Below are 18,255 nucleotides of genomic sequence, written 5' to 3'. Positions count from 1 at the left end.
AACGCCCCCCTCCAGGGACCAACACCAGCGTGACTAACCACGTGTGCCAATTCCTGACAGCCTGAACGATGACTCGAGCTGTGCCTCAGTTTCCCCACCTGAAACCGGAGACGACAAGCCCCGCCCGCCCCGAATCCGGTGTGAGGACTGTGAGTCAGTGTGTGAAACACCCTGGGAAACACTGGGCGTGCGGCTGGTGCTGGGAATCGCGCGTGGCGTCCAGATGGTGCCGAAAACTCCCCCAAAGTCGTGCGCGACACGCAGTCAGAGCATCACTCGTCACACCCCCCGCACCCAGCGAGCACGCGTCAGCACACAGACACCCGGCTGGCACTTGGTACGCAGCAAGAAAAGCACACTGCCACGGAACACACTGGCACTTTATATATACACGGCGGAAGGTACAGGGTCTCAATAAGAAAATACACTCTGTGTTCAGGTGCACCCCACCACCACCCCCTCGAAACACCCCAGGTGGAGGACGGAGGGAAGGGGACAACCATAAATAGAGAATAGAAGGGAAGGTTACTGCTCTAAGGGGCAAACACAGGCGGGGGACACACGGCCGGGGCGAGACACCACCTCTTCTTCCCCGGGAGAGAGCAATATAGCGGCACAGGAGAACAGCAGCCACGACTAAAGCCTGCGACACCTGGCACGGGGCACCTAACACGGGGCTGGGGGGCGGGGGCGGGAAGGAAGAGAGCAGAGATGGCTTCCTTCCCCGTGGCGGGGCCGGGGGCCCCTCAGTTTACATCCATGAACTCAGAGTTGGGTGGGGAACCGCAGGCAGGGGACGCTGGGGGGTCACGTAAGCCGGGCTGGGGCTGCTGGCGACGTGCCACATCCTGGCGTTGGTAGAAGAGGACATAGGCTGCCTTGGACTGCGGGGAGAGGACAGGCGTCGGCACGGACCCGGGGCGTGGGGGGGGGGGGGGGGGGGGGGGGGGGGGGGGGGGGGGGGGGGGGAGGGAGGGCATACCTCGATCTGATTCTCGGTTACGGGCGACACGCTGTTGTCGTCAAAGTAGTGCCACTGGCCGCTGTCCTTGTTGCAGGCAAACGTCGTGTCTGTAAGAGAGGGGTGCCGTCCGCACCTGCCCTGCCTCCCCGAAGAGCTTCCCGGGTCCACCGCCCACCCCTGCTCACTTATCTTAGTCGCACGCTGAGGACATCCTGCCCCCCGACCCCGGGCAAGCCCTGCCACAGCCCCGCACATACAGTGTCCGTCACGCAGGCCCCCGTAATGGTTGGAAACCGCGATGAGATCGTATTTGTACAGCTCCGGAGCCGACTCGTTCTGCGGCTTGATGACAAACTCGGAGAAGTCCAGGTCCCTGTGGGGGAGGACAGGGTCACTCCCAGAACGCCTCTTCCCCTCTCCCTGTGCCTCCCCCCTAAGCCTTCCTGCCCAGGCCAAGGCCCCAGCCCAGACCGGATGGGAAACTCCACAAGGGTATCCAGCTTCTCGCGGGAGAACTTGGTGTAAGAGAAGCGCTTCAGGTGGATAATGAGGGTCTCCGGCAGCATCCACAGGTCCAGCTTCTTGGTGGCCAGCTGGTGCTGCTTGCAGGTGGGACAGTACCTACAAACACAAGAGCATGAGTAGGCACATGCGCACACATGCGTGCACACACACGCTAAATGAGCACCTACTGCATACTTTTTGTACCACGTGGCCCCCACGGGCCACGTCTGGTTCACAGAGATGCTGCCTGGCCCTTCCTTCCGGCCCGCCCGTCACTCTAGCCTGCCCTCTTCACATCTTACAATCCTGTCATTCGTCGGGCTCTTACGCTAGTGTGCGCTTTTGTTTGGTTTCTGGTCCATGGGACGTTCGTCTCATTCTAGAGCCTGTGTCCCTCTAACTTCTCCGAGTCACACCATTCGCTCACTGCTGACAGCCTGCTGCTGAGTCCTTTGGCCGCAACTTTGTATTTCTGTTCCCTTCCTGCTCCACGGAGATGCCGCTCTAATGTTTGAGACTGGCTTCATCTTTTTGGTTGTCCCTTTGTTTTGTTTGCTTATTCTCCAAGGATCTACTGAGTGCCTCCTGCACCCCCCACACCATTATGATCGTGAGAACAGACACACAGCACAAACTTAAGATCAGAAGTCTTCATTCTCGAGGGTCTACTCCAACGGAGAAGACAAATCATGACACAAAAGGGGATCTAGGATATGACGTCAGGCGGTGTTATGGAACCGCAAAGAAAGTGATGCTGGCCTAGGCAGCAACAGAGTGGGGAGGGAGCGGGGTGGGGGGCAGAGGCACGGGCTGGGGGGCCTGGCTCCTAACAGGGTAGTAAGAGATCTCTGATGAACTGACGTTCGGTCGGAGACCTGAGCAAAGTGAAGGGGTCGGGTCCCACAGCTATAACTGGGGGGAGAGCACTCCCTCCCGGGAGAAGGAACAGCCAGGCAAAGGCTCTGACGTGCGACTAAGCCTGGGTATTGGGGGTCAGAGTGGCAGGAGGGCCGGAGTGAGGGGCGAAGGATGAACATTTACAGGTAGGAGGCATCTGGGCAGGTCACACCTCCCCACTACGTCCCCAGAGGCCCCGTTCTGGCCGCTCACCAGGGGTTTTCCTTCTCCAGAGTCTCCACGGTGGTGAACAGCTCAATGCACTCCTGCAGCCGCACCGGTGCCTTCTTCAGCACGTACCCCACGCAGTCGTGCTTCACGTAGCCCTGGGCCAGGGGAGTGGGCGACGGGTGAAGGGGAGGTGGAAGACACGTGCCCGTGGCTAAGGGCATGGACTCTGAGGCCCTGGGAGCTCTGTGGTCACGACTTGGAGGAATTTGGTGGGGGGGAGGCGTGGGTGTGAAGGGTTGCGGGGGCGCAAGCGGAAAGTGGCCCCTCCCACCCCCGGGATCTCGTTTACCTCGGCTTCCACCTCGTCATAGTAACGCTTCTTCATCTCTGGCTCCCAGTCGATGGCGATGTACGGCTGGGCTGGGGGCGAGGGGAGGTGGTCATGGGCCCTGCTGCCAAGGAAACCCCCTCCCGCATCCCCCACCCTGGCTCACAGCTGAAGGAGACACCATGGGTATCCTCGTTGAAGGTTGAGCGGTCGCTGGTCCCGTTGGAGTTCACCGTCTGCAGGGTGAACAGGTGCTTGCGCCGTGCCCTCTGGGGCCAGTGAGATGGTCCAGGGGAGTTGTCCACAGGGGCGCGGCTCCCGCCTGCCACTCCAGAGCTAGGCCCTGCCTGCTCCGGCCCGGAATCCTGGGAGCTGCCCCCAGCCACACGTCCGGGCTTGGGGATGCTGTCCTTGTCCTCCACATCTGCCAGGACGGGGTAGGGCAGCAGACGGGTCCGTGTGAGCCCGGGTGCCAGAGCGGTAAGGCGCATCCAGACGGAAATACCCCAGACCCCCGAGCCGCTGACCCTCCCTCGTGCCCGGCTTGTACAGACCCTCACCCTTGTCGATCCTCTCTCCTGCCTCTTCCTCACCTTTCTCGTCCCCGTCGTCTTCGTCATCCGAGCTGGGTCTGGTCACGTAGCGCCTGCCAAGAGAGCAGAGGAGACTCTGGAGGAAGGGCACGAAGGCAGGCCGGCCAGGGCCCAGGATTCCACTTCGCTTATGATGGGAAACCACCGGCAGGCCCACACACAAGCAGTTGTTCGTGGCGAGCCCAGATGGGCTCAGGAGAGGATACAGAAACGCCCGAAGAGGCGGCTCGACAAGGTGGTTGCCTGCCTAAGGACTCTAGATTTTAGGCACTATGGAAATCTACCAGTGAGGACACAAATCACCATGCCTCTCCAAGGAGAGAGTAATGAAGTACCAAAATTGTGTGTATTTTGTCCGTTTTGTTGACCCCCGTTATCTCCAACACCCAGGAGAGACTGTGGCAGAGCCAGAGGTTTAGACGAAGAGGAAAAGAAAAAAACCTAAGAGTTGCTCTCTGGCCATGTTAAACTTAGCTGTCTCCTGCAAGTGGCAAGGGGCTGGCAACTCTGAACAGCTCGACACCCGGTTCTGAGTTCAGACCCCACCTTCCCCCTGCCCCCCAAAAGGCAGACTCACGAGAGGCGGTACAGTAGGATGTGATACAGGGCATCCCAGGAGAGCCGGTCACGGGGCACCGACACCAGGAGCGGGTGCCCGAAGAGCATCAGGCCGTAGTAGGAGTTGTTGTAATCCCGGGCTGGCGTGCGCTCCCGCAGGTAGATGGGGAGTACCACGTCCTCTCTCGAGTTGTCACCAATAGCAGACCTGCCCGACACCTCGTATCTGTCGGGGGGTGAACATGAGGCCACATCTGATCAGGACACTCAAGAGGGGCCCGTGGGGGTGCCTGGGTGGCTCAGGTGGTTGAGCGTCTGACTTCAGCCCAGGTCATGACCTCATGGTTCGTGGGTTCAAGCCCTGCGGTGGGCTCTGGGCTGACAGCTTGGAGCCTGGAGCCTGTTTCAGCTTCTGTGTCTCCCTCTCTCTCTGCCCCTCCCCTGCATTCATGTGTGCTCACTCTCTCTCAAAAATAAACATTAAAAAAAAAAAAGAGGGGCCTGGGGACTCTGCCCCAGGTGCTCCCACCACTCACCCCTAATAGCCTGAAAATATTTTTTAAAGAGCCACTCAGTGTTTTGTGCTTTACAAACTGTTAGATGACACAGCACTTTGTTGGTGAGACGGTTTATAAAGCACTCTGGTGTTATGAAAGTGCTGAGGAGGCTAACAAAATTTTAGTAACGAAGGGATCTAAAACCGTTTTCTTTTGTTGGCAAACACTCCTTGGTTAAAAAAGACCTTTTCTACTCATGACCCCCTTTCTATTTCAGTGACCCAGAGATTTCAGATTTGCTCTGAGTGCTCTTATGCTCAGAAAGTGTCTTAGGTGCTCCCTGTTTCAAGCATCGCTTGTGGCTTCCGAGGACCGCAATGTGACTGCAGTGTAACAAACGCAGATCAAGCGTGAGGTACTACTCAGTGACTGCTGAACAGAACACAGAATAAAGAAGAAACAGGAACCTCCATCACATCACAAGGAAGAAAATACCCAAGAACAACCCGGATAAGGACCTGTCGTTCACCCTGCTGACGGCCCAAGCCTCCCGGCCTGCTAAGGCACGTGGCCAAAGCCCTGCACAAGGCAGGTGCCCTGCAAGTCAGGCCAATGGGGGACAGGGAAGTTGGTTAAAGAGGAGATTCCTGGGGAAACCCTAGCTCCCCTGGTGCCCTCACTCACATGAAGATATCATCTCGGTCCAAGATGCTGCTCAGAGACTCCTCCAGCTGGTAGATCTTATAGAAACGGTGACTGAAGACATCGGCCACCATCATCTGGGAATGGAAATGCAGACAGGAGGCCGGGCAGCCGACAAGGTCATCCCAGGCCCTCACCTCCCTGCCCCTAAATCCCACCCTCCCTGCGCCTGCAGAGCCTCACCCTTTCTGGCGACACGCCGGTGTGTTTCGCCAGAGCCACACACAGATCTGAGATCTTGCCTTTCTTGGGGACCACGAGCCGGTGCTGAGGGAGAAACGGTACCCACAAAAGAGCAGAAGGGCGTGTGGGGAGTTAGTGAGGGCAGCGTCAAGGTGTGGCGGGGTCATCAAACAAACTGGCTACTCGGCCCGTTATGTCCCCGCGTCACCATTACCCCGTACCTGCTCTGGCTTGCGGCGAGGGTCCATGGAGACAAAGAAGACCTCCATGACCCTCTTGTGGCTGACAGGCAGAGGGACACTGAGGTAGCAGAAGGGGTCGAAGGTCACAGACACATTGCCACAATCGGGGCACACCAGCGTGGACTTGAAGAGACCGTGGAAGGTGTCCACAATCACAGAATCGTTCCGCCGTTTGTGGTTCTGCCAGGCCTCCTGAGCCACCTCCTGTTGACAGTGTCATGGAGGGTGGCAAGGCTTGCCCGGGGCAGGGGAAACCATAGTTTGGGGTGGATGTGCATGCGGGTGAGGTCAAGGTTAGCGCCATGGCGAAGTCCAGAGACAGAGTTACAGCTAGAGCTATCTGGAGGCTGTGCCCAGTAAGGCTGCGGCTTATATAGGCTTATTTAACTCTGGGCCGGAGCCAAGGCTGGGACTGGGCTTGGAGAGGTGGTCAGGCGGGGGGTGGGATACCCCAGGGAGGCCAGAGAATCCCTGAAGCAGAGGCCCTGGAGGTTTTAACGGGGCTCTCAGGATGGGGGTCTCTGACGACTGCCTACCTGATCTGGCCGGCCAGCCGCGTCGCACAGCTCCACATATTCCTTCTTCTTGACACGATTGAGGTCCTCATGCAGCCCATCCAGGAGGAATGACAGCAGCTCCTGTGAGTCATGCTGCTGGTAGCCCAGAAACTGGGATGCGAAGTGGCCGACCTTGGTCTGAGAAGATGGGGCAGGGCCGTCAGAGCGAGAGGGAGTCAGGAGCGGGGGTTGGGGGGGCGGGCAGGGGCAGCCTGGGGCCGAGTCACACCTTGAACACATGGGGCACGATGGACCGGTGGTGGCCGGACCAGGCCTGCTTCACCAGGTCTGCGTAGGCCTCTGCGATCTCCCCCTTCATGCCCAGTGGGTTGCAGAAGTTGAGTTCCTCCAGGTAGCGGTTTTTGAGGAAGTAGTCGGTGAGCTGCGGCACGTTGCTGAGGCACTGTAGGACACAGGGCCCGGGAGAAGGAGGCAGAGGAAAGGAGGGAGGAGTGACCACGGTGGAGACAGAGAGAAGGAAGAGAGGAGGAAGGAGAGAGAAGGGCCAGGGAGGTGGGGAAGAGAAGGTAGCAGCATTTCAAGAGAGGGAAGAATATGGCGACAAAGGAGGGAAGATCCAGCAAAGTAGGGGCCAGCGGAGGGAGAGGGTACTAATGCTTGGGGGAGGACTGTGGGCACGTCAAGTCAGACTTGTGGGGCCCCAGCTTGCAACCTGTCCTGTTGCCCTGCAGCCTGCCCCCCACCCCCCCGCCCGCCAAATCCTGGTCACTTGCAGCCCACCCCTGTGGCTCTGCCAGACACAGGCCTAATCGCCCAACCTGCAGGGCCGAGTTCATGAAGCATGTGTTGCCCAGGTTGGTGAGACCACAGATGCCTGGCTGGCCCTGGAATTCTTCATCCTCCTCCGATGCAGTGCTCCTGGGGTGGGTGAGAATCTCTTATCAGCCGAGGGCCAATGACGTGCAGGTGAAACGGGCTCATGAGCTCAGCCATTCTACCTGCCGTGGGACCCCACCCCGGGCCAGACCCCCCGCTGGGCTTACACGGCCTGTTGCTGGGCACTGGGCCAAGTGCCGTCCTTGTTTCGGGTCTCCATGATGATCAACTGGGTTGAGAAAGAGAAAGAAAAGCAGGACAGGCCTTCACGGAGGGCCTGTGGGTACCGAGCCCTCACTTGACCCAACCCGAGCACTGCCCGTGAGCAGAAAGGCCCTCCCCACCCTTACCTGCCCAGTCTGGAGGGCAGCCTCGAGCAGTGTGACGCGGGTGTTGCACAACCTCTCAAAAGAGCCCTCCGCGTTCTTGATCCACAGCCTTGTCTCTTCCTGGGGATTCACCAGAAATTGCTCTCGGGCGGTGCGCAAAACTAGGTCTGTGGAGGGTAATGGAGCACGTTCGAGGTCTTCCTGGAACCCCGAATAACCCATCTCAGCATCACACCCTGACTCCTCCTCACAGACCCTGCACACTCGGTCAATACCTTGTGTCCTCGAGGGGGTCTCCAAATGACCGATCCACACTCAGGACTTGAGACCCCCAGCCAGTATCGTCTGGCGTACCATCTAAGTCACTGGGACGCGGCTCGCATATCCTGAGGACTCCAGGGCACTCGCTCAGGGCCTGTGCCCAACTTGACGGATACCTTCTTGGTCCTCCGAAGTCTGACCAATGCCTTCTCAGTCTGTCACAGCCAAACCCCATGCATTCTTAGATCCCTGACCTGTGGGCACGCCCACTCACGCCGCAGCCCTCAGACTCACCAACGGAATCTGTATGGCTGAATTGAGCCGTGTAAGGTGTGTCCATATCACTGTGCCGGACAAGCAGCAGTTCTACTGGATACACCTCGATCTTCTGGACGCCGAGCAGCTCCACGACCTGGAAGGTGGAAAGGTGCAGACACAGGTGTCCCCACACAGCACACACACACAGACACAGGCACGGTGACCTCGGAGATGGGAGGAGCGCGCCCAACAGACGAGTGCACACTCGGGACACACCGAGATACCTGAGGGCAGAGGAGTGCAGACAAGGTGCATCCACACAGCGCGTGCACGCGCACATGCACACGCGCGCACACACACACACACACACACACACACACACACACGGGTCTAGACCCCTCTTGGGTCTACAAGGACTTTCTCCTACCCTGACCCCCAAGAATCTCCCCTGAGCACCTCCCCATCCGCCATACCTTGCGTTCAATGGGGGGCTGGCCATGCTCTAGACCATACCAGTTGACCAGGCAATGCCAAGCAGCCGCTGGGAGCAGCACATAGTCCTCACTTTCCACTAGTCCCCTCTTGAGGCGCCAGTTTACCTGGTCTGCAGGGGGCGGGGTGTCAGGGGGAGGCGGCAAAGGAAGAATCAGGGAAGGAAAGTGGTAAGTCACTCTGGCCATCTCACCAATGACGTCCCTCGGACGGAGAGTTTTCTGATTATTGGCAGGGACAGAGGGGACAAGAAACTCTTGTTTCCCAGCCCAGGGCTGGGCTGCAGGGGGGAGGGAGGAGGGAGGGGCCTGGTACCTTCAAAGAGGTCAGCATTATTGATGCAGCCAGGGAAGGTGGTGGAGTCCTTGTCTCCTCCCTGCACATACACTTCCCACTGCTTGTACCAGTGCTGCTCCACGAGGAACCTGCACAAGACACGGAACACGAGTGATGCACGTTTACCCGGGCTTAGCGGTACCAGGTCCCATGGATATTAGACCAGAAAGATCAACACATCGGAAGTCAAGATGCCAAGTTTCACGTACACCTACAACTGATACGTCGTGTGTTGATTCTATCTCAACAGAAAAAGGAAATTCCTCCCAGAATTCAACATGAAAGATAAAAGTTTCACCATCATATAAAAATAATTAGAAGCAAAATTTATTCAGTGAAACCCAGATTTGGATAGATTACCTACCTGCTTAGGATACTAAAAGATTCCATTAAAAACAGAAAAGGGCAAAAATAAATAAATAAATTAATTAATTAATTAAAAAAAAAACAGAAAAGGGCAAAACCCAAAACAAACCACAAATCCATACTCAGTGCCAGGAAATATGAGGTTTTATTATAGAATAATTAGGCTGAAAATTATGTTATTTACAGCTAATTTTATAAGGCTTTAACCATTCATTAAGTGTGGAATGTTTGTAAAGGACAGATAAATAGAGGATAAGAAATAATCACTAAATTCTGGAAACCTGCTCAGAAATTAAGAAGAATCTAAAATGCTAAAAGAATCAGGTTTTCCTTCAAAAACTACATATCACCATTTTTCATCATTTTTGTGTTTAGGATTTATTTTGGCTTTATAATAGATTTCTTTGTTTTAACGTTTATTTATTTTTGAGAGAGAGAGCGAGAGCGAGTGCACAAGCAGGGGAGGGGCGGGGGGGGGGAACAGAGGATCCAAAGCGGGCGCAGCACTGACAGTAGAGTCCAAAGTGGGGCTTGAACTCACAAACTGCAAGATCATGACCTGAGCCAAAGTCAGGTACTTAACTGACCGAGCCACCCAGGCACCCCTGTAATAGATTTCTAAGCTTATAGTGACTAGCTCGTCCTTTTTTAAAAATTGTGGTAAGTGTACAGCTGGGCCAGCTCTCTTTTTAAAAGAGAAACTGTTCTATCACTACACCTATGATAAACATTTAGGACTGCTGAAGCCTGCCTGTGTAAAATGTCATGAGCGATTCTCAAGTCTGGAAAAGACAACCTAGAGTAAATGCTAACTGAATGTTTAGCAGTTAACTGTTCCGACCCCAGGGCTTGGACCTCAAAGCTTACATGCATGGACACACAACCCTGGTCCCACACTCACCCACAAACCCACGCTGCTATGGGATTTTTGACACATAAAAAGGCTGTCTCAAATAGGCACTTTTTAAAATATTACAAAATTGATGAAAAACATCTAACACTGTATTGATTCGTTTTCCACCAGTTTAACCCTATACACGGGATTCTTTAAAATGGCAACTTTCCTGCGCTTATGAAAGGATGAGGGAGGTGGGAAAATGGAGGGCTAGCAAAACCTTGCAATAGTCACAAGTCACCTGAATAGGCACACGTTTCTGTGCGATTTCATTGTTTTTGCTACACCGACCCCCACAGACCTGCACATCTCACTCATGCCAGGAACGCGCACCCCCCACCCCCGCCCCAGTGGCTCATGCCACAAACCTCCCACTGCTATTCTGGAAACCCCATCACTGGCCCTACCCCTCCACCACTCACACCTGTAAACCCGCCGCCCCCCAACCCCCGTGGCTTTCACTGCCTCCACAGACGGTCTATGAGGTTAATTTCTTTGGAAAAGATCCATGCAAAGGGATCTTGACTGTTCTTTAAGAGCTCTTTAAGGAGAATTAACATTAAAATCGCTCTGTGCATACACCTGAAACTAACATAACACTGTGTATCAACTATACTTCTATTAAAAAAAATCACTCTGCAGTGGTAAGCAAAACCCCCATACCTGACAACATCCTAGATTTCTAAAGGTTTCACAGAAGACCGAAGCTTTATGCCAATTTTAACAAAATAAGACTATCTCGCTTCTTCAATTCAAGGACACTTTACAAATGTTTAACATCTCTGAAACTGGGATGCCTCATAATCTGTCAGCCCAGATGGCAGTCATGACAGAGCTGCCACTGTCTGATGGGAAGGCACCCACAATGTTATATTCACCCCTAGGTAGTGGATTCAGGAGGATGCTATACGTGTTGGAAATTTCAATTCTCTAATTTCTTGCTGCTAGTATCTAGAAATACAACCCATCTTGCTAAAGTCACATTTATTTGTGTTTCCTCAAATTTTTTGAAGTGATTATGAAATAGATGCTTATGGGAAAAAATTTAGTTACGAAACAATATTTTCTGTCCTCTGGTTTTCTCGTGTCTGGAGAAAAGGAAATTAGTCATTTTGGTTAAGATAGCAATTTACCTAACAGGTTAATTACACTAGATACAATAATTACACAGAGAGGGACGCCTGGGTGGCTCTGTCGGTTAAGCGTCAGACTCTTGATTTCGGCTCAGGTGGCAATCTCTGGGTTGTGAGATGGAACCCAAAGTCGGGCTTTGCCCTGAGCATGGAGCCTGCTTAAGATTCTCTCTCTCCCCCTCCCTCTCCCCTGCTTGTGCTCTCTCTCAAAAAAATATGGATATAAATTAAGAGAGGATTTCCTACTTGTTTATTAAAAGCTTTCTTATGCAGATGGGAAATGTAATACTATGTTGTTCTAAGTTTATTATTTATGTATCTGTGCAAGCCTAAATAGATGTACATAAAGGCATATAAATTAATCCTTTAACCACACGCTGTTACATGAATGACATACCAAAGGAGAAAAATTAGAATTTGGGCCTTTTCTGTAAAATGACATTTTTTTAAATTAAAACTTTTATTTTATCTATCCTGGGGGGGAGGGGCAGAGACTCCCACGCAGGCTCTGCAATGGCAACGCAGAGTCCGATGTGGGGCTCAAACTTATGAACCGTGAGATCATGACCTGAGCCGAAACCAAGAGTCAGGTGCTTAACTGACTGAGCCACCCAGGCACCCCTGTAAAATGACATTATTTTATGCCCAGATTAGAAGTTCCTTTTGTATCACCAAATTATTAACTCTTGGTGTATTCTGACATTGTCTTAACTCATTTAAAAAATACTTTAGCTCATTTTTAGAAGAGATCCCTTACTTAAAAAAACGTTAAGCTTCTAATAATCTTTGTTACTTATCACTGCAGTTTTTACAAAGTTGACTCTAAGTATTTTTTTTGTCCTTACTTCAATTTATATCTTTTCTTTTCTAACAACTATTCTTGATTTGTCTTTGCCAAATTCAGAATAATAATGTTGTTAAAATGTTCTTTTATGGCTAAACTGTCTCTGGGACATAACACACAAAGATTTGCTCCTTTGCCCTATGAAAGGAATGACAACAGGTATAATTAGGTTTAATTAAAATTCTCCAAGTTTCAATGACCCTAACATTTTTATAAAAGTTCTTTCATTTTCCAAACTTAGTATTTTTTAAATTTTATTAAGTTTGTTATTTTAATTCTAGTGTCGTTAACATACAGCATTATATAAGTTTCAGGTGTACAATACGGTGATTCAACAATTCTATACGACTCAGTGCTCATGATAAGTGCACTCTTCAGCAAAGAGTATTTTTAAAAACGACAAATCGAAAAATATATCTTCCTAGCTTATAATTATGTTAATTATAGTTAGGCACGCTAATATACATATCTTTTGATAACTGCATACTTTTCAAGCTAAAAAGCATACTCCTCCTGTTCAAGCAACAAAGACTGGTACAGTAAGTGTCTACCAAAAGATTCGTCACTCCAGGATTGTAAATGCACAAACCCTTTCCCCCTGGTTCATGAAAAGTCTGAACAAGTACTAGAGGCACGGACTCAATGAAAAGGGAATTACCAGAGGTCTATTGTTTATTTCAGTCTTTCATTAGCTCCAGAAGTCAAGGCACAGCCACATTGTTTAAGAGCTACAGCAGCAATCACCAACCAAACGTGTGAAGAAGCACTGATCTAGAGTTCGAGGGTCTTCATTAAACTTAATGGTCCCTTGGGCCGTGCAGACTTGTCCATTGACAGAAAACCCTCAACATTTCTAGGCTAAGTCCTTAACCTCTAACAGAACACTATTACTTGCCCTTCACACATCACTATCCATTCCGCAACACTCAACCCAGCCACACTCCTTCCTTTACCTGAACAAAGAGCCCATTCCTTGCCTGCTTAACTGTTAGACTACCCACACCCTGCAGACCTTCTAGAGACTCTCTCAGCTCTCCCTGATTTAATTATGTTTGCAGATGGTTCGTCTTCAAAAAGAAAAGTTGGAATTTGCCAAGGAAGCTATACTATCATAAATTTGAATTTACTCTTAGAATATAAGTTTCTATGGAGAAATCAAATCGGTTCAGATAGCCAAATTAATTAATTGCCCTTGCCCAGATCTGCCAGCTGACAAAAAGGCACAAAATATTAATAATGGTATTAGATATATGATTTGGGGATTATTCCATGACTCTGAAATGCTTTACACATAAATTTCCTGACCACTACAGCAAATCTCTGTAAAATGAACGGCACATTAAAGAACTTTGAGATGCTTTGCTCTTACCTAAGTAGATAAACATTTAAAAAATGGAGTTAAGGAAAAATCCTTCATGATATCAGCCACAATAGCAGAGATAAACTGGCTTCAATACTGAACCACCACTTGGTGGGGGGTAATTTTTTTTTTTTATGGACAGGATGTAATTTTTAAAATCCACATAAAATTAACCATTTTCAAGTGATCAGTTTAGTGGCATTTAGTACATACACACTATTGTCCAGCCACACCTCTACCTAGTTCCAAAACATTTTCAACACCCCAAAAGGAAACCCACACATGGGGGGGGTGTGGAATTTAAAGGGTACTGTCAGAAGGAGGCTGTAAAGGCAGGATGCAGCAGGAACCAAAGTCCCCACGCCTTTCTGAACACATCCAAATGAACTATAAAAAACATTCCAGTTATTGTTTATTCTCAGGATGAAATGAGGCTTTTCCTTGCTGGAGAGCTATAGCGTAAGGGTTAAGAAAAAAAAGATTTCGTATTCTCTATTTGGGGAATCTCAACTTGTCTCTGTACTCTCCAGCAACAGGGATATACATTCACTAGCACTGTGATTAAAGAACTCTGCAAAATGAGCAAACCTCACTTAGAAAAACCCTCAGGTGTGACCATGCTTGCGATGTTTGAGGAATATCCAATATGGCCGGATGGAGAGAGTGAGGGGGTGGGGGGCAGGAATCAGAAGCGAAATCAGAAAAGCAATCAGAGCTGGGGACCAGCCTCGCTGCAAGTCACTGTAAGAATTTCTGCATTTACACTGCAGGAGAGGGGAAGCTACTGAAACGTTTTTGAGGAATAGATGGGCATAAATAGGTTTTTAAAAGAATTACTGTGTACGGGAAGAGAAAAATAGTTCCTTCACAGCGAACAAACAAGGCAGATACCACCTTCACCGAATGATCAAGGCTAACGTCACCAATGACGTCATGTGGATACCATATACCACCTGATATGATGCGAAGGGCACAAGGTACGCATCCAGTACGATTTCATATATATCCTCCTAAAATAAAAGCTCAGACCACAAATACGATTTAGGAGTGCATACAGAAGTGGAAAACGTTGACAAATTTAAAAATTCACGGTAATAGTTTCCCGTGGCACACAGGAAGGGGGATTTTCATCTGGGAAGGGCACAGGATTTCTTAAGGTAACGGTCTGAATCTTAATCTGAATAGTGAATTCACAAATTTTTGTTTTATTATTCTCTATTTTTTTTTTACTTTGAAACAGACTTGAGGAAAAAAAATGCAAAAACAGTTTTTATAGAGAATTCCCATATGCCCTTCATCCAGATTCCCCAAATGTAACATTTTCACCATTTGCCCAATCATTGTTTCTTTAAATACATCTTTACATACACTAGTTTTTTCCCAGCCTCTGCGAGTAAACGGCTTACACGATGGTTCATTATCCGTAAATATTTCGATACGTATGCCCTTAAAAAAAAAAAAAAGATACTCCCTTTCATAACCACAATACAGTCATCCAAAGCAAGAAATGATCAGTACTAATAGCTAATCTGCAAACCTCAGTCAAATTTCGCCAATTTTCCCATTAACATCTTTTACAGTAAAAAAGAGAAAATTAATTTTATGGGGAAAAAACCCCCTGATTTCTGAGTAATTTATTTTTTCTGCTCCGGGATCCAATCCAGGATCACACTTTCATTTAGTTATCATGACTCTTTAAATCCCATTAATTCCTTCAGTCTGGAACAGTTCTTCATCCTTTGTCTTTCACGACCTTGAAATTTTTTAGGACCACAGGCCGTTTACTTTTACAGAATGTCCATCAATCTGGGCTACGTAAACGCTTTCTGCAACTGTTTTAGGTCTTACGTATTTCACAATTTAACAAATGAGATGCAACTCGGCGAGCAAGAAATTAAACCCAGAAACAGTACATTACATGCACTGGTTAGCCAAGAAATCAATAAAACAAACCGATTTATCAAGATACGCATAGACATTTTTCTAAATAGCTATTTCTCCGGATTACAAAAACAAGACAGTACTAAGACAGAAAACAAATGTAACATCGAAGGCCCCTCCCGTGCCAATCACCTGCACTTTCTCCCGTCCTGGGAAGAGGGCCTCGGCCAGAGGCAAAAACCTCGCCGCGTCACAAACTTTGCTCATTCGCAGGCGCCATTTTCTGCTTCACAGGCACCACCTCCCCTCTGCAGTCTTTCCTCGGCCTCAGGACACGCCCCTCGGCCCACGTCACAAGCCTCGTTCCCAGGCGCCAGCTCCCTCACCGCGCAGGCTCCGACTTTCTTCCCCCCGCCCACAGCCCTAAGGTTTGGATTCCGCTCTCCTGCCTGACGTCACCCGCTCTGCCTAGCTCTCAGACGCCGCCAAAAAACCGCAGGCCGCCCCAGCCGCCAGAAGCTACTTTAAGCAACGGAGACCACACCCCCCAAGCCCCCGCCGCCAACACCGCCCCCTTCCCAGGTTCCGAGTTCCACCTCGCAGGCCCGGCTCCACCCCCATGGCCGTTTCCTCTCAGGCCCCTCCCCTGCCTCCCCACAACAAACCCTCTCCTGTTCTCAGGCCTCAGGCGCCACCGTGCAGGCCCCGCCTCTTTCCCAGACAAGGCGATCCACTCTCAGGCACTTCCCCGCCCCCATGGCAATTATTCGCCACGTCCCCCACCGCCACCAACGCCCCCCACCGTCCCTTCTGCGGAGGCTCTGCTTGCAGCCCTGCCTCACCAGCTTTCCCCGGCCCGCAGTGGACGATCTCGCCCACTCTCCTTATTCTCGATCTGGAGCCACTGGCTCTCCAGGCCCGGCACCGCTTCGTGTTGTGGCTCTTGGTCCTCGGCCGCAGCCGCTACGTTCGCTGCGACCGCCGCCATCACCGCTCGCCCTCCTCTCCCAACCACCGCAGCTGGAGATAGGAAGAGGCCCCTCAACTGCCACTTCCGGATTCTGGTCCCGGAAACGGAAACAGAGCCCCCCAAATAGCCGGGGGTCTACTGCCATCTTGGAAAGGGACCCCGCGCTCGGACGCGTGGAGTGGCTAGGCGGGCATCGGGACTGAGTGGGCGGTGACCTCTGCGGCCAATAGGCGGGGTAAAACCTCCAGTTGGGAACTGATAAAGACAAAGGTGTCTTGTAGGACTCTAACGCCATGTTGAGTCGGGGCAAAAGGTTGTGTGGAAAGGTGGAGGCAGAGGTCCCCGATATGAACGAGGACATTTTGGGGAGTACTTAGGGGCGCAAAGGTTCCAGGCTTTCTCGGTCCCGTGCTCTGCTGGGGACCGCGGCCCCTACCCTGAGAGTTTTTTTATCCTGACCAGAATGCCCTTCTTTCATTGCACTACTCTTCCCGTCCATCAAAACCTAATGCAAAAAAAGGTCACCACCCAGGCCTGCGGGCCACCTAATGCAAAAAAAAGGTCACCACCCAGGCCTGAGGGCCGCTTCCCTGCCTGAACTAGATTTATTCTCTAGACAAACGTGTTGAAGGCAAGTCAGCCTCAGGCTCAGTGTATTTGTTGGCGTTATGGCAATGATAACTAATGATAGTTGGCCCTGTTTAAGTGCTTTATTGCACGGTAAATAGTAGCGTTAGGCAACAGATAAATATCACTGTCCCCTACGGGCATCAATGGGTCAAGCTGAGGACTGGAAACGTTAATTCATTTTGCCCCAGGTAGTAAACTGCTGAGCTGTAGTTCAAACTCAGCTATGATCTTAAGCACCAGGCCAGAGATTCTCAACCTGTGGTTCTAGGCTTCCTGCTGGTTCCGGAGACCTTCTCAGGGGGTTCACAAAGTCAAAACTATTTTCACAGTACTTCATTGTTGTTCTCTCTTGCGTGTGCGGTGGAATATCCTGAGAGGCTACATAAGCAAAAGCTCTTTAGAGGTCTTCAGTTTTTAAGGCTATAAAGGAATCGTGACCGCAAAGTTTAGAACCTTTGCACCAGGCCAGGGACTTCTCGATCTAGGCACTATTGACATTTCTCTGTTGTAGGAAGCATTGTACAAGGAAGCATTAGTTGCATCCTTGCCCTCTACCCACTGGATAGCAGTATATTCCCCTAATTTGTCTCATCGCCAAAAGTGTCTCCAGAGATTGCCAGTGTTCCCTGGGGGGTGGAGATGATCTCTGGTTGAGAACCACTGCACTAGGCTCTGGCATCTGCTAGGGCTCCCAGCCCTACCACTAGATAACTTTAATATTTCACTCTCTGGCTCCCTGCATCTGCCTGCCTGTTGGCTGTCTCCACCTGGCCATCCCACAAACTCCCCAAGACAGGCTCATGATTCTGGCTCTGGTTCAGCGACTTCCTTATTATCATTCATTCCCACAACCAAGACCACAGCTCGCCTCCCCCCACCTCTAGGTTGCTGCACATAGCTCACTGGGTCTGGCATGTCCAGAACACCCTCTTCCTGCACAATTGCAACCCCCACCCACCCATACACATAATTCACCTCTATTGTCGGTTAACCTCTACAGGGCAGGGATGTGTCTTTATTACTGTGATTCCAGCCCCTAGCCCAGACCTGGCACAGATGAGGGTTTGCAACTCAGTTGTGCAAACTGAGGGAGAAAAGGGAGCAACCCTTTCACCTGGGGGTGGGGGGTGTCTCTAAAGTGGCATGGAGTTGGGTCTGGCACTTGGCAAGTAGCTGCTCTTCAAGCCTAGCTGAATCTTGTCAGATTCTCTGAACTGCCTCTCCTCTCCTCGTTGCCCCTCTACAGACCACCCCACCCCACTTACCAGGTAGCCTGCCCTTCCTACAATCCAACAAGAGGCCTCCCTCCCCAGGCCTAGACCGTTTGGTTTCCAAAGGCCAACCACCTCTGCACACACCAATGCCCCTACCACTTCCCAGAGCAGTTGGGTGAATTCTAGTCCTTCTAAGTCTGGCCTGGCAATCCTGTCTCCTTTTGCAAGGCCCTCATATTCCCAGCCTCCCTTG

The 18,255-nt window shown here is 51.0% G+C and overlaps 1 protein-coding gene across 4 annotated transcripts; it reads right to left on the bottom strand.

Annotated features, from left to right (window-relative positions):
* Positions 1-362: 362 nt before the first annotated feature.
* Positions 363-16,231, bottom strand: USP11 (ubiquitin specific peptidase 11). 4 transcript variants are annotated; one of them, XM_030305248.1, is made up of 21 exons: positions 16,031-16,231; positions 8,689-8,798; positions 8,355-8,485; positions 7,918-8,035; positions 7,384-7,529; positions 7,201-7,262; positions 6,976-7,075; positions 6,426-6,599; positions 6,176-6,334; positions 5,619-5,843; positions 5,398-5,481; positions 5,197-5,291; positions 4,035-4,241; positions 3,458-3,510; positions 3,031-3,288; positions 2,886-2,956; positions 2,579-2,691; positions 1,436-1,585; positions 1,222-1,337; positions 983-1,071; positions 363-884 (listed from the first exon to the last, which is right to left on the bottom strand). In XM_030305248.1, the coding sequence occupies exons 1-21, from the start codon at positions 16,174-16,176 to the stop codon at positions 747-749; spliced, it is 2,745 nt and encodes a 914-aa protein (XP_030161108.1). In that variant the 5' UTR covers positions 16,177-16,231; the 3' UTR covers positions 363-746. The 4 variants fall into 4 exon arrangements, with proteins under 4 accessions (XP_030161108.1, XP_030161110.1, XP_032448164.1 ...); XM_030305250.1 differs by having other exon boundaries at positions 3,046-3,288; positions 16,031-16,230; XM_032592273.1 differs by lacking the exon at positions 16,031-16,231 and adding an exon at positions 15,381-15,606.
* Positions 16,232-18,255: the final 2,024 nt, after the last annotated feature.

Source organism: Lynx canadensis, chromosome X (assembly GCF_007474595.2).
Source record: "Lynx canadensis isolate LIC74 chromosome X, mLynCan4.pri.v2, whole genome shotgun sequence".
Taxonomy (NCBI): domain Eukaryota; kingdom Metazoa; phylum Chordata; class Mammalia; order Carnivora; family Felidae; genus Lynx; species Lynx canadensis.
The sequence above is the reverse complement of the archived record's forward strand: the minus strand, read 5'-3'. Positions and strand labels throughout refer to the sequence as shown.

Coding starts and splice junctions, on each gene's coding strand:
- USP11 (XM_030305248.1), bottom strand. CDS start 16,176: ATGGCGGCGGTCGCAGCGAACGTAGCGGCTGCGGCCGAGGACCAAGAG. Junction 3,289..3,457: donor AGACGACGGGGACGAGAAAG/GTGAGGAAGAGG, acceptor CCGTCCTGGCAG/ATGTGGAGGACAAGGACAGC. Junction 885..982: donor TAACCGAGAATCAGATCGAG/GTATGCCCTCCC, acceptor CTCTCCCCGCAG/TCCAAGGCAGCCTATGTCCT.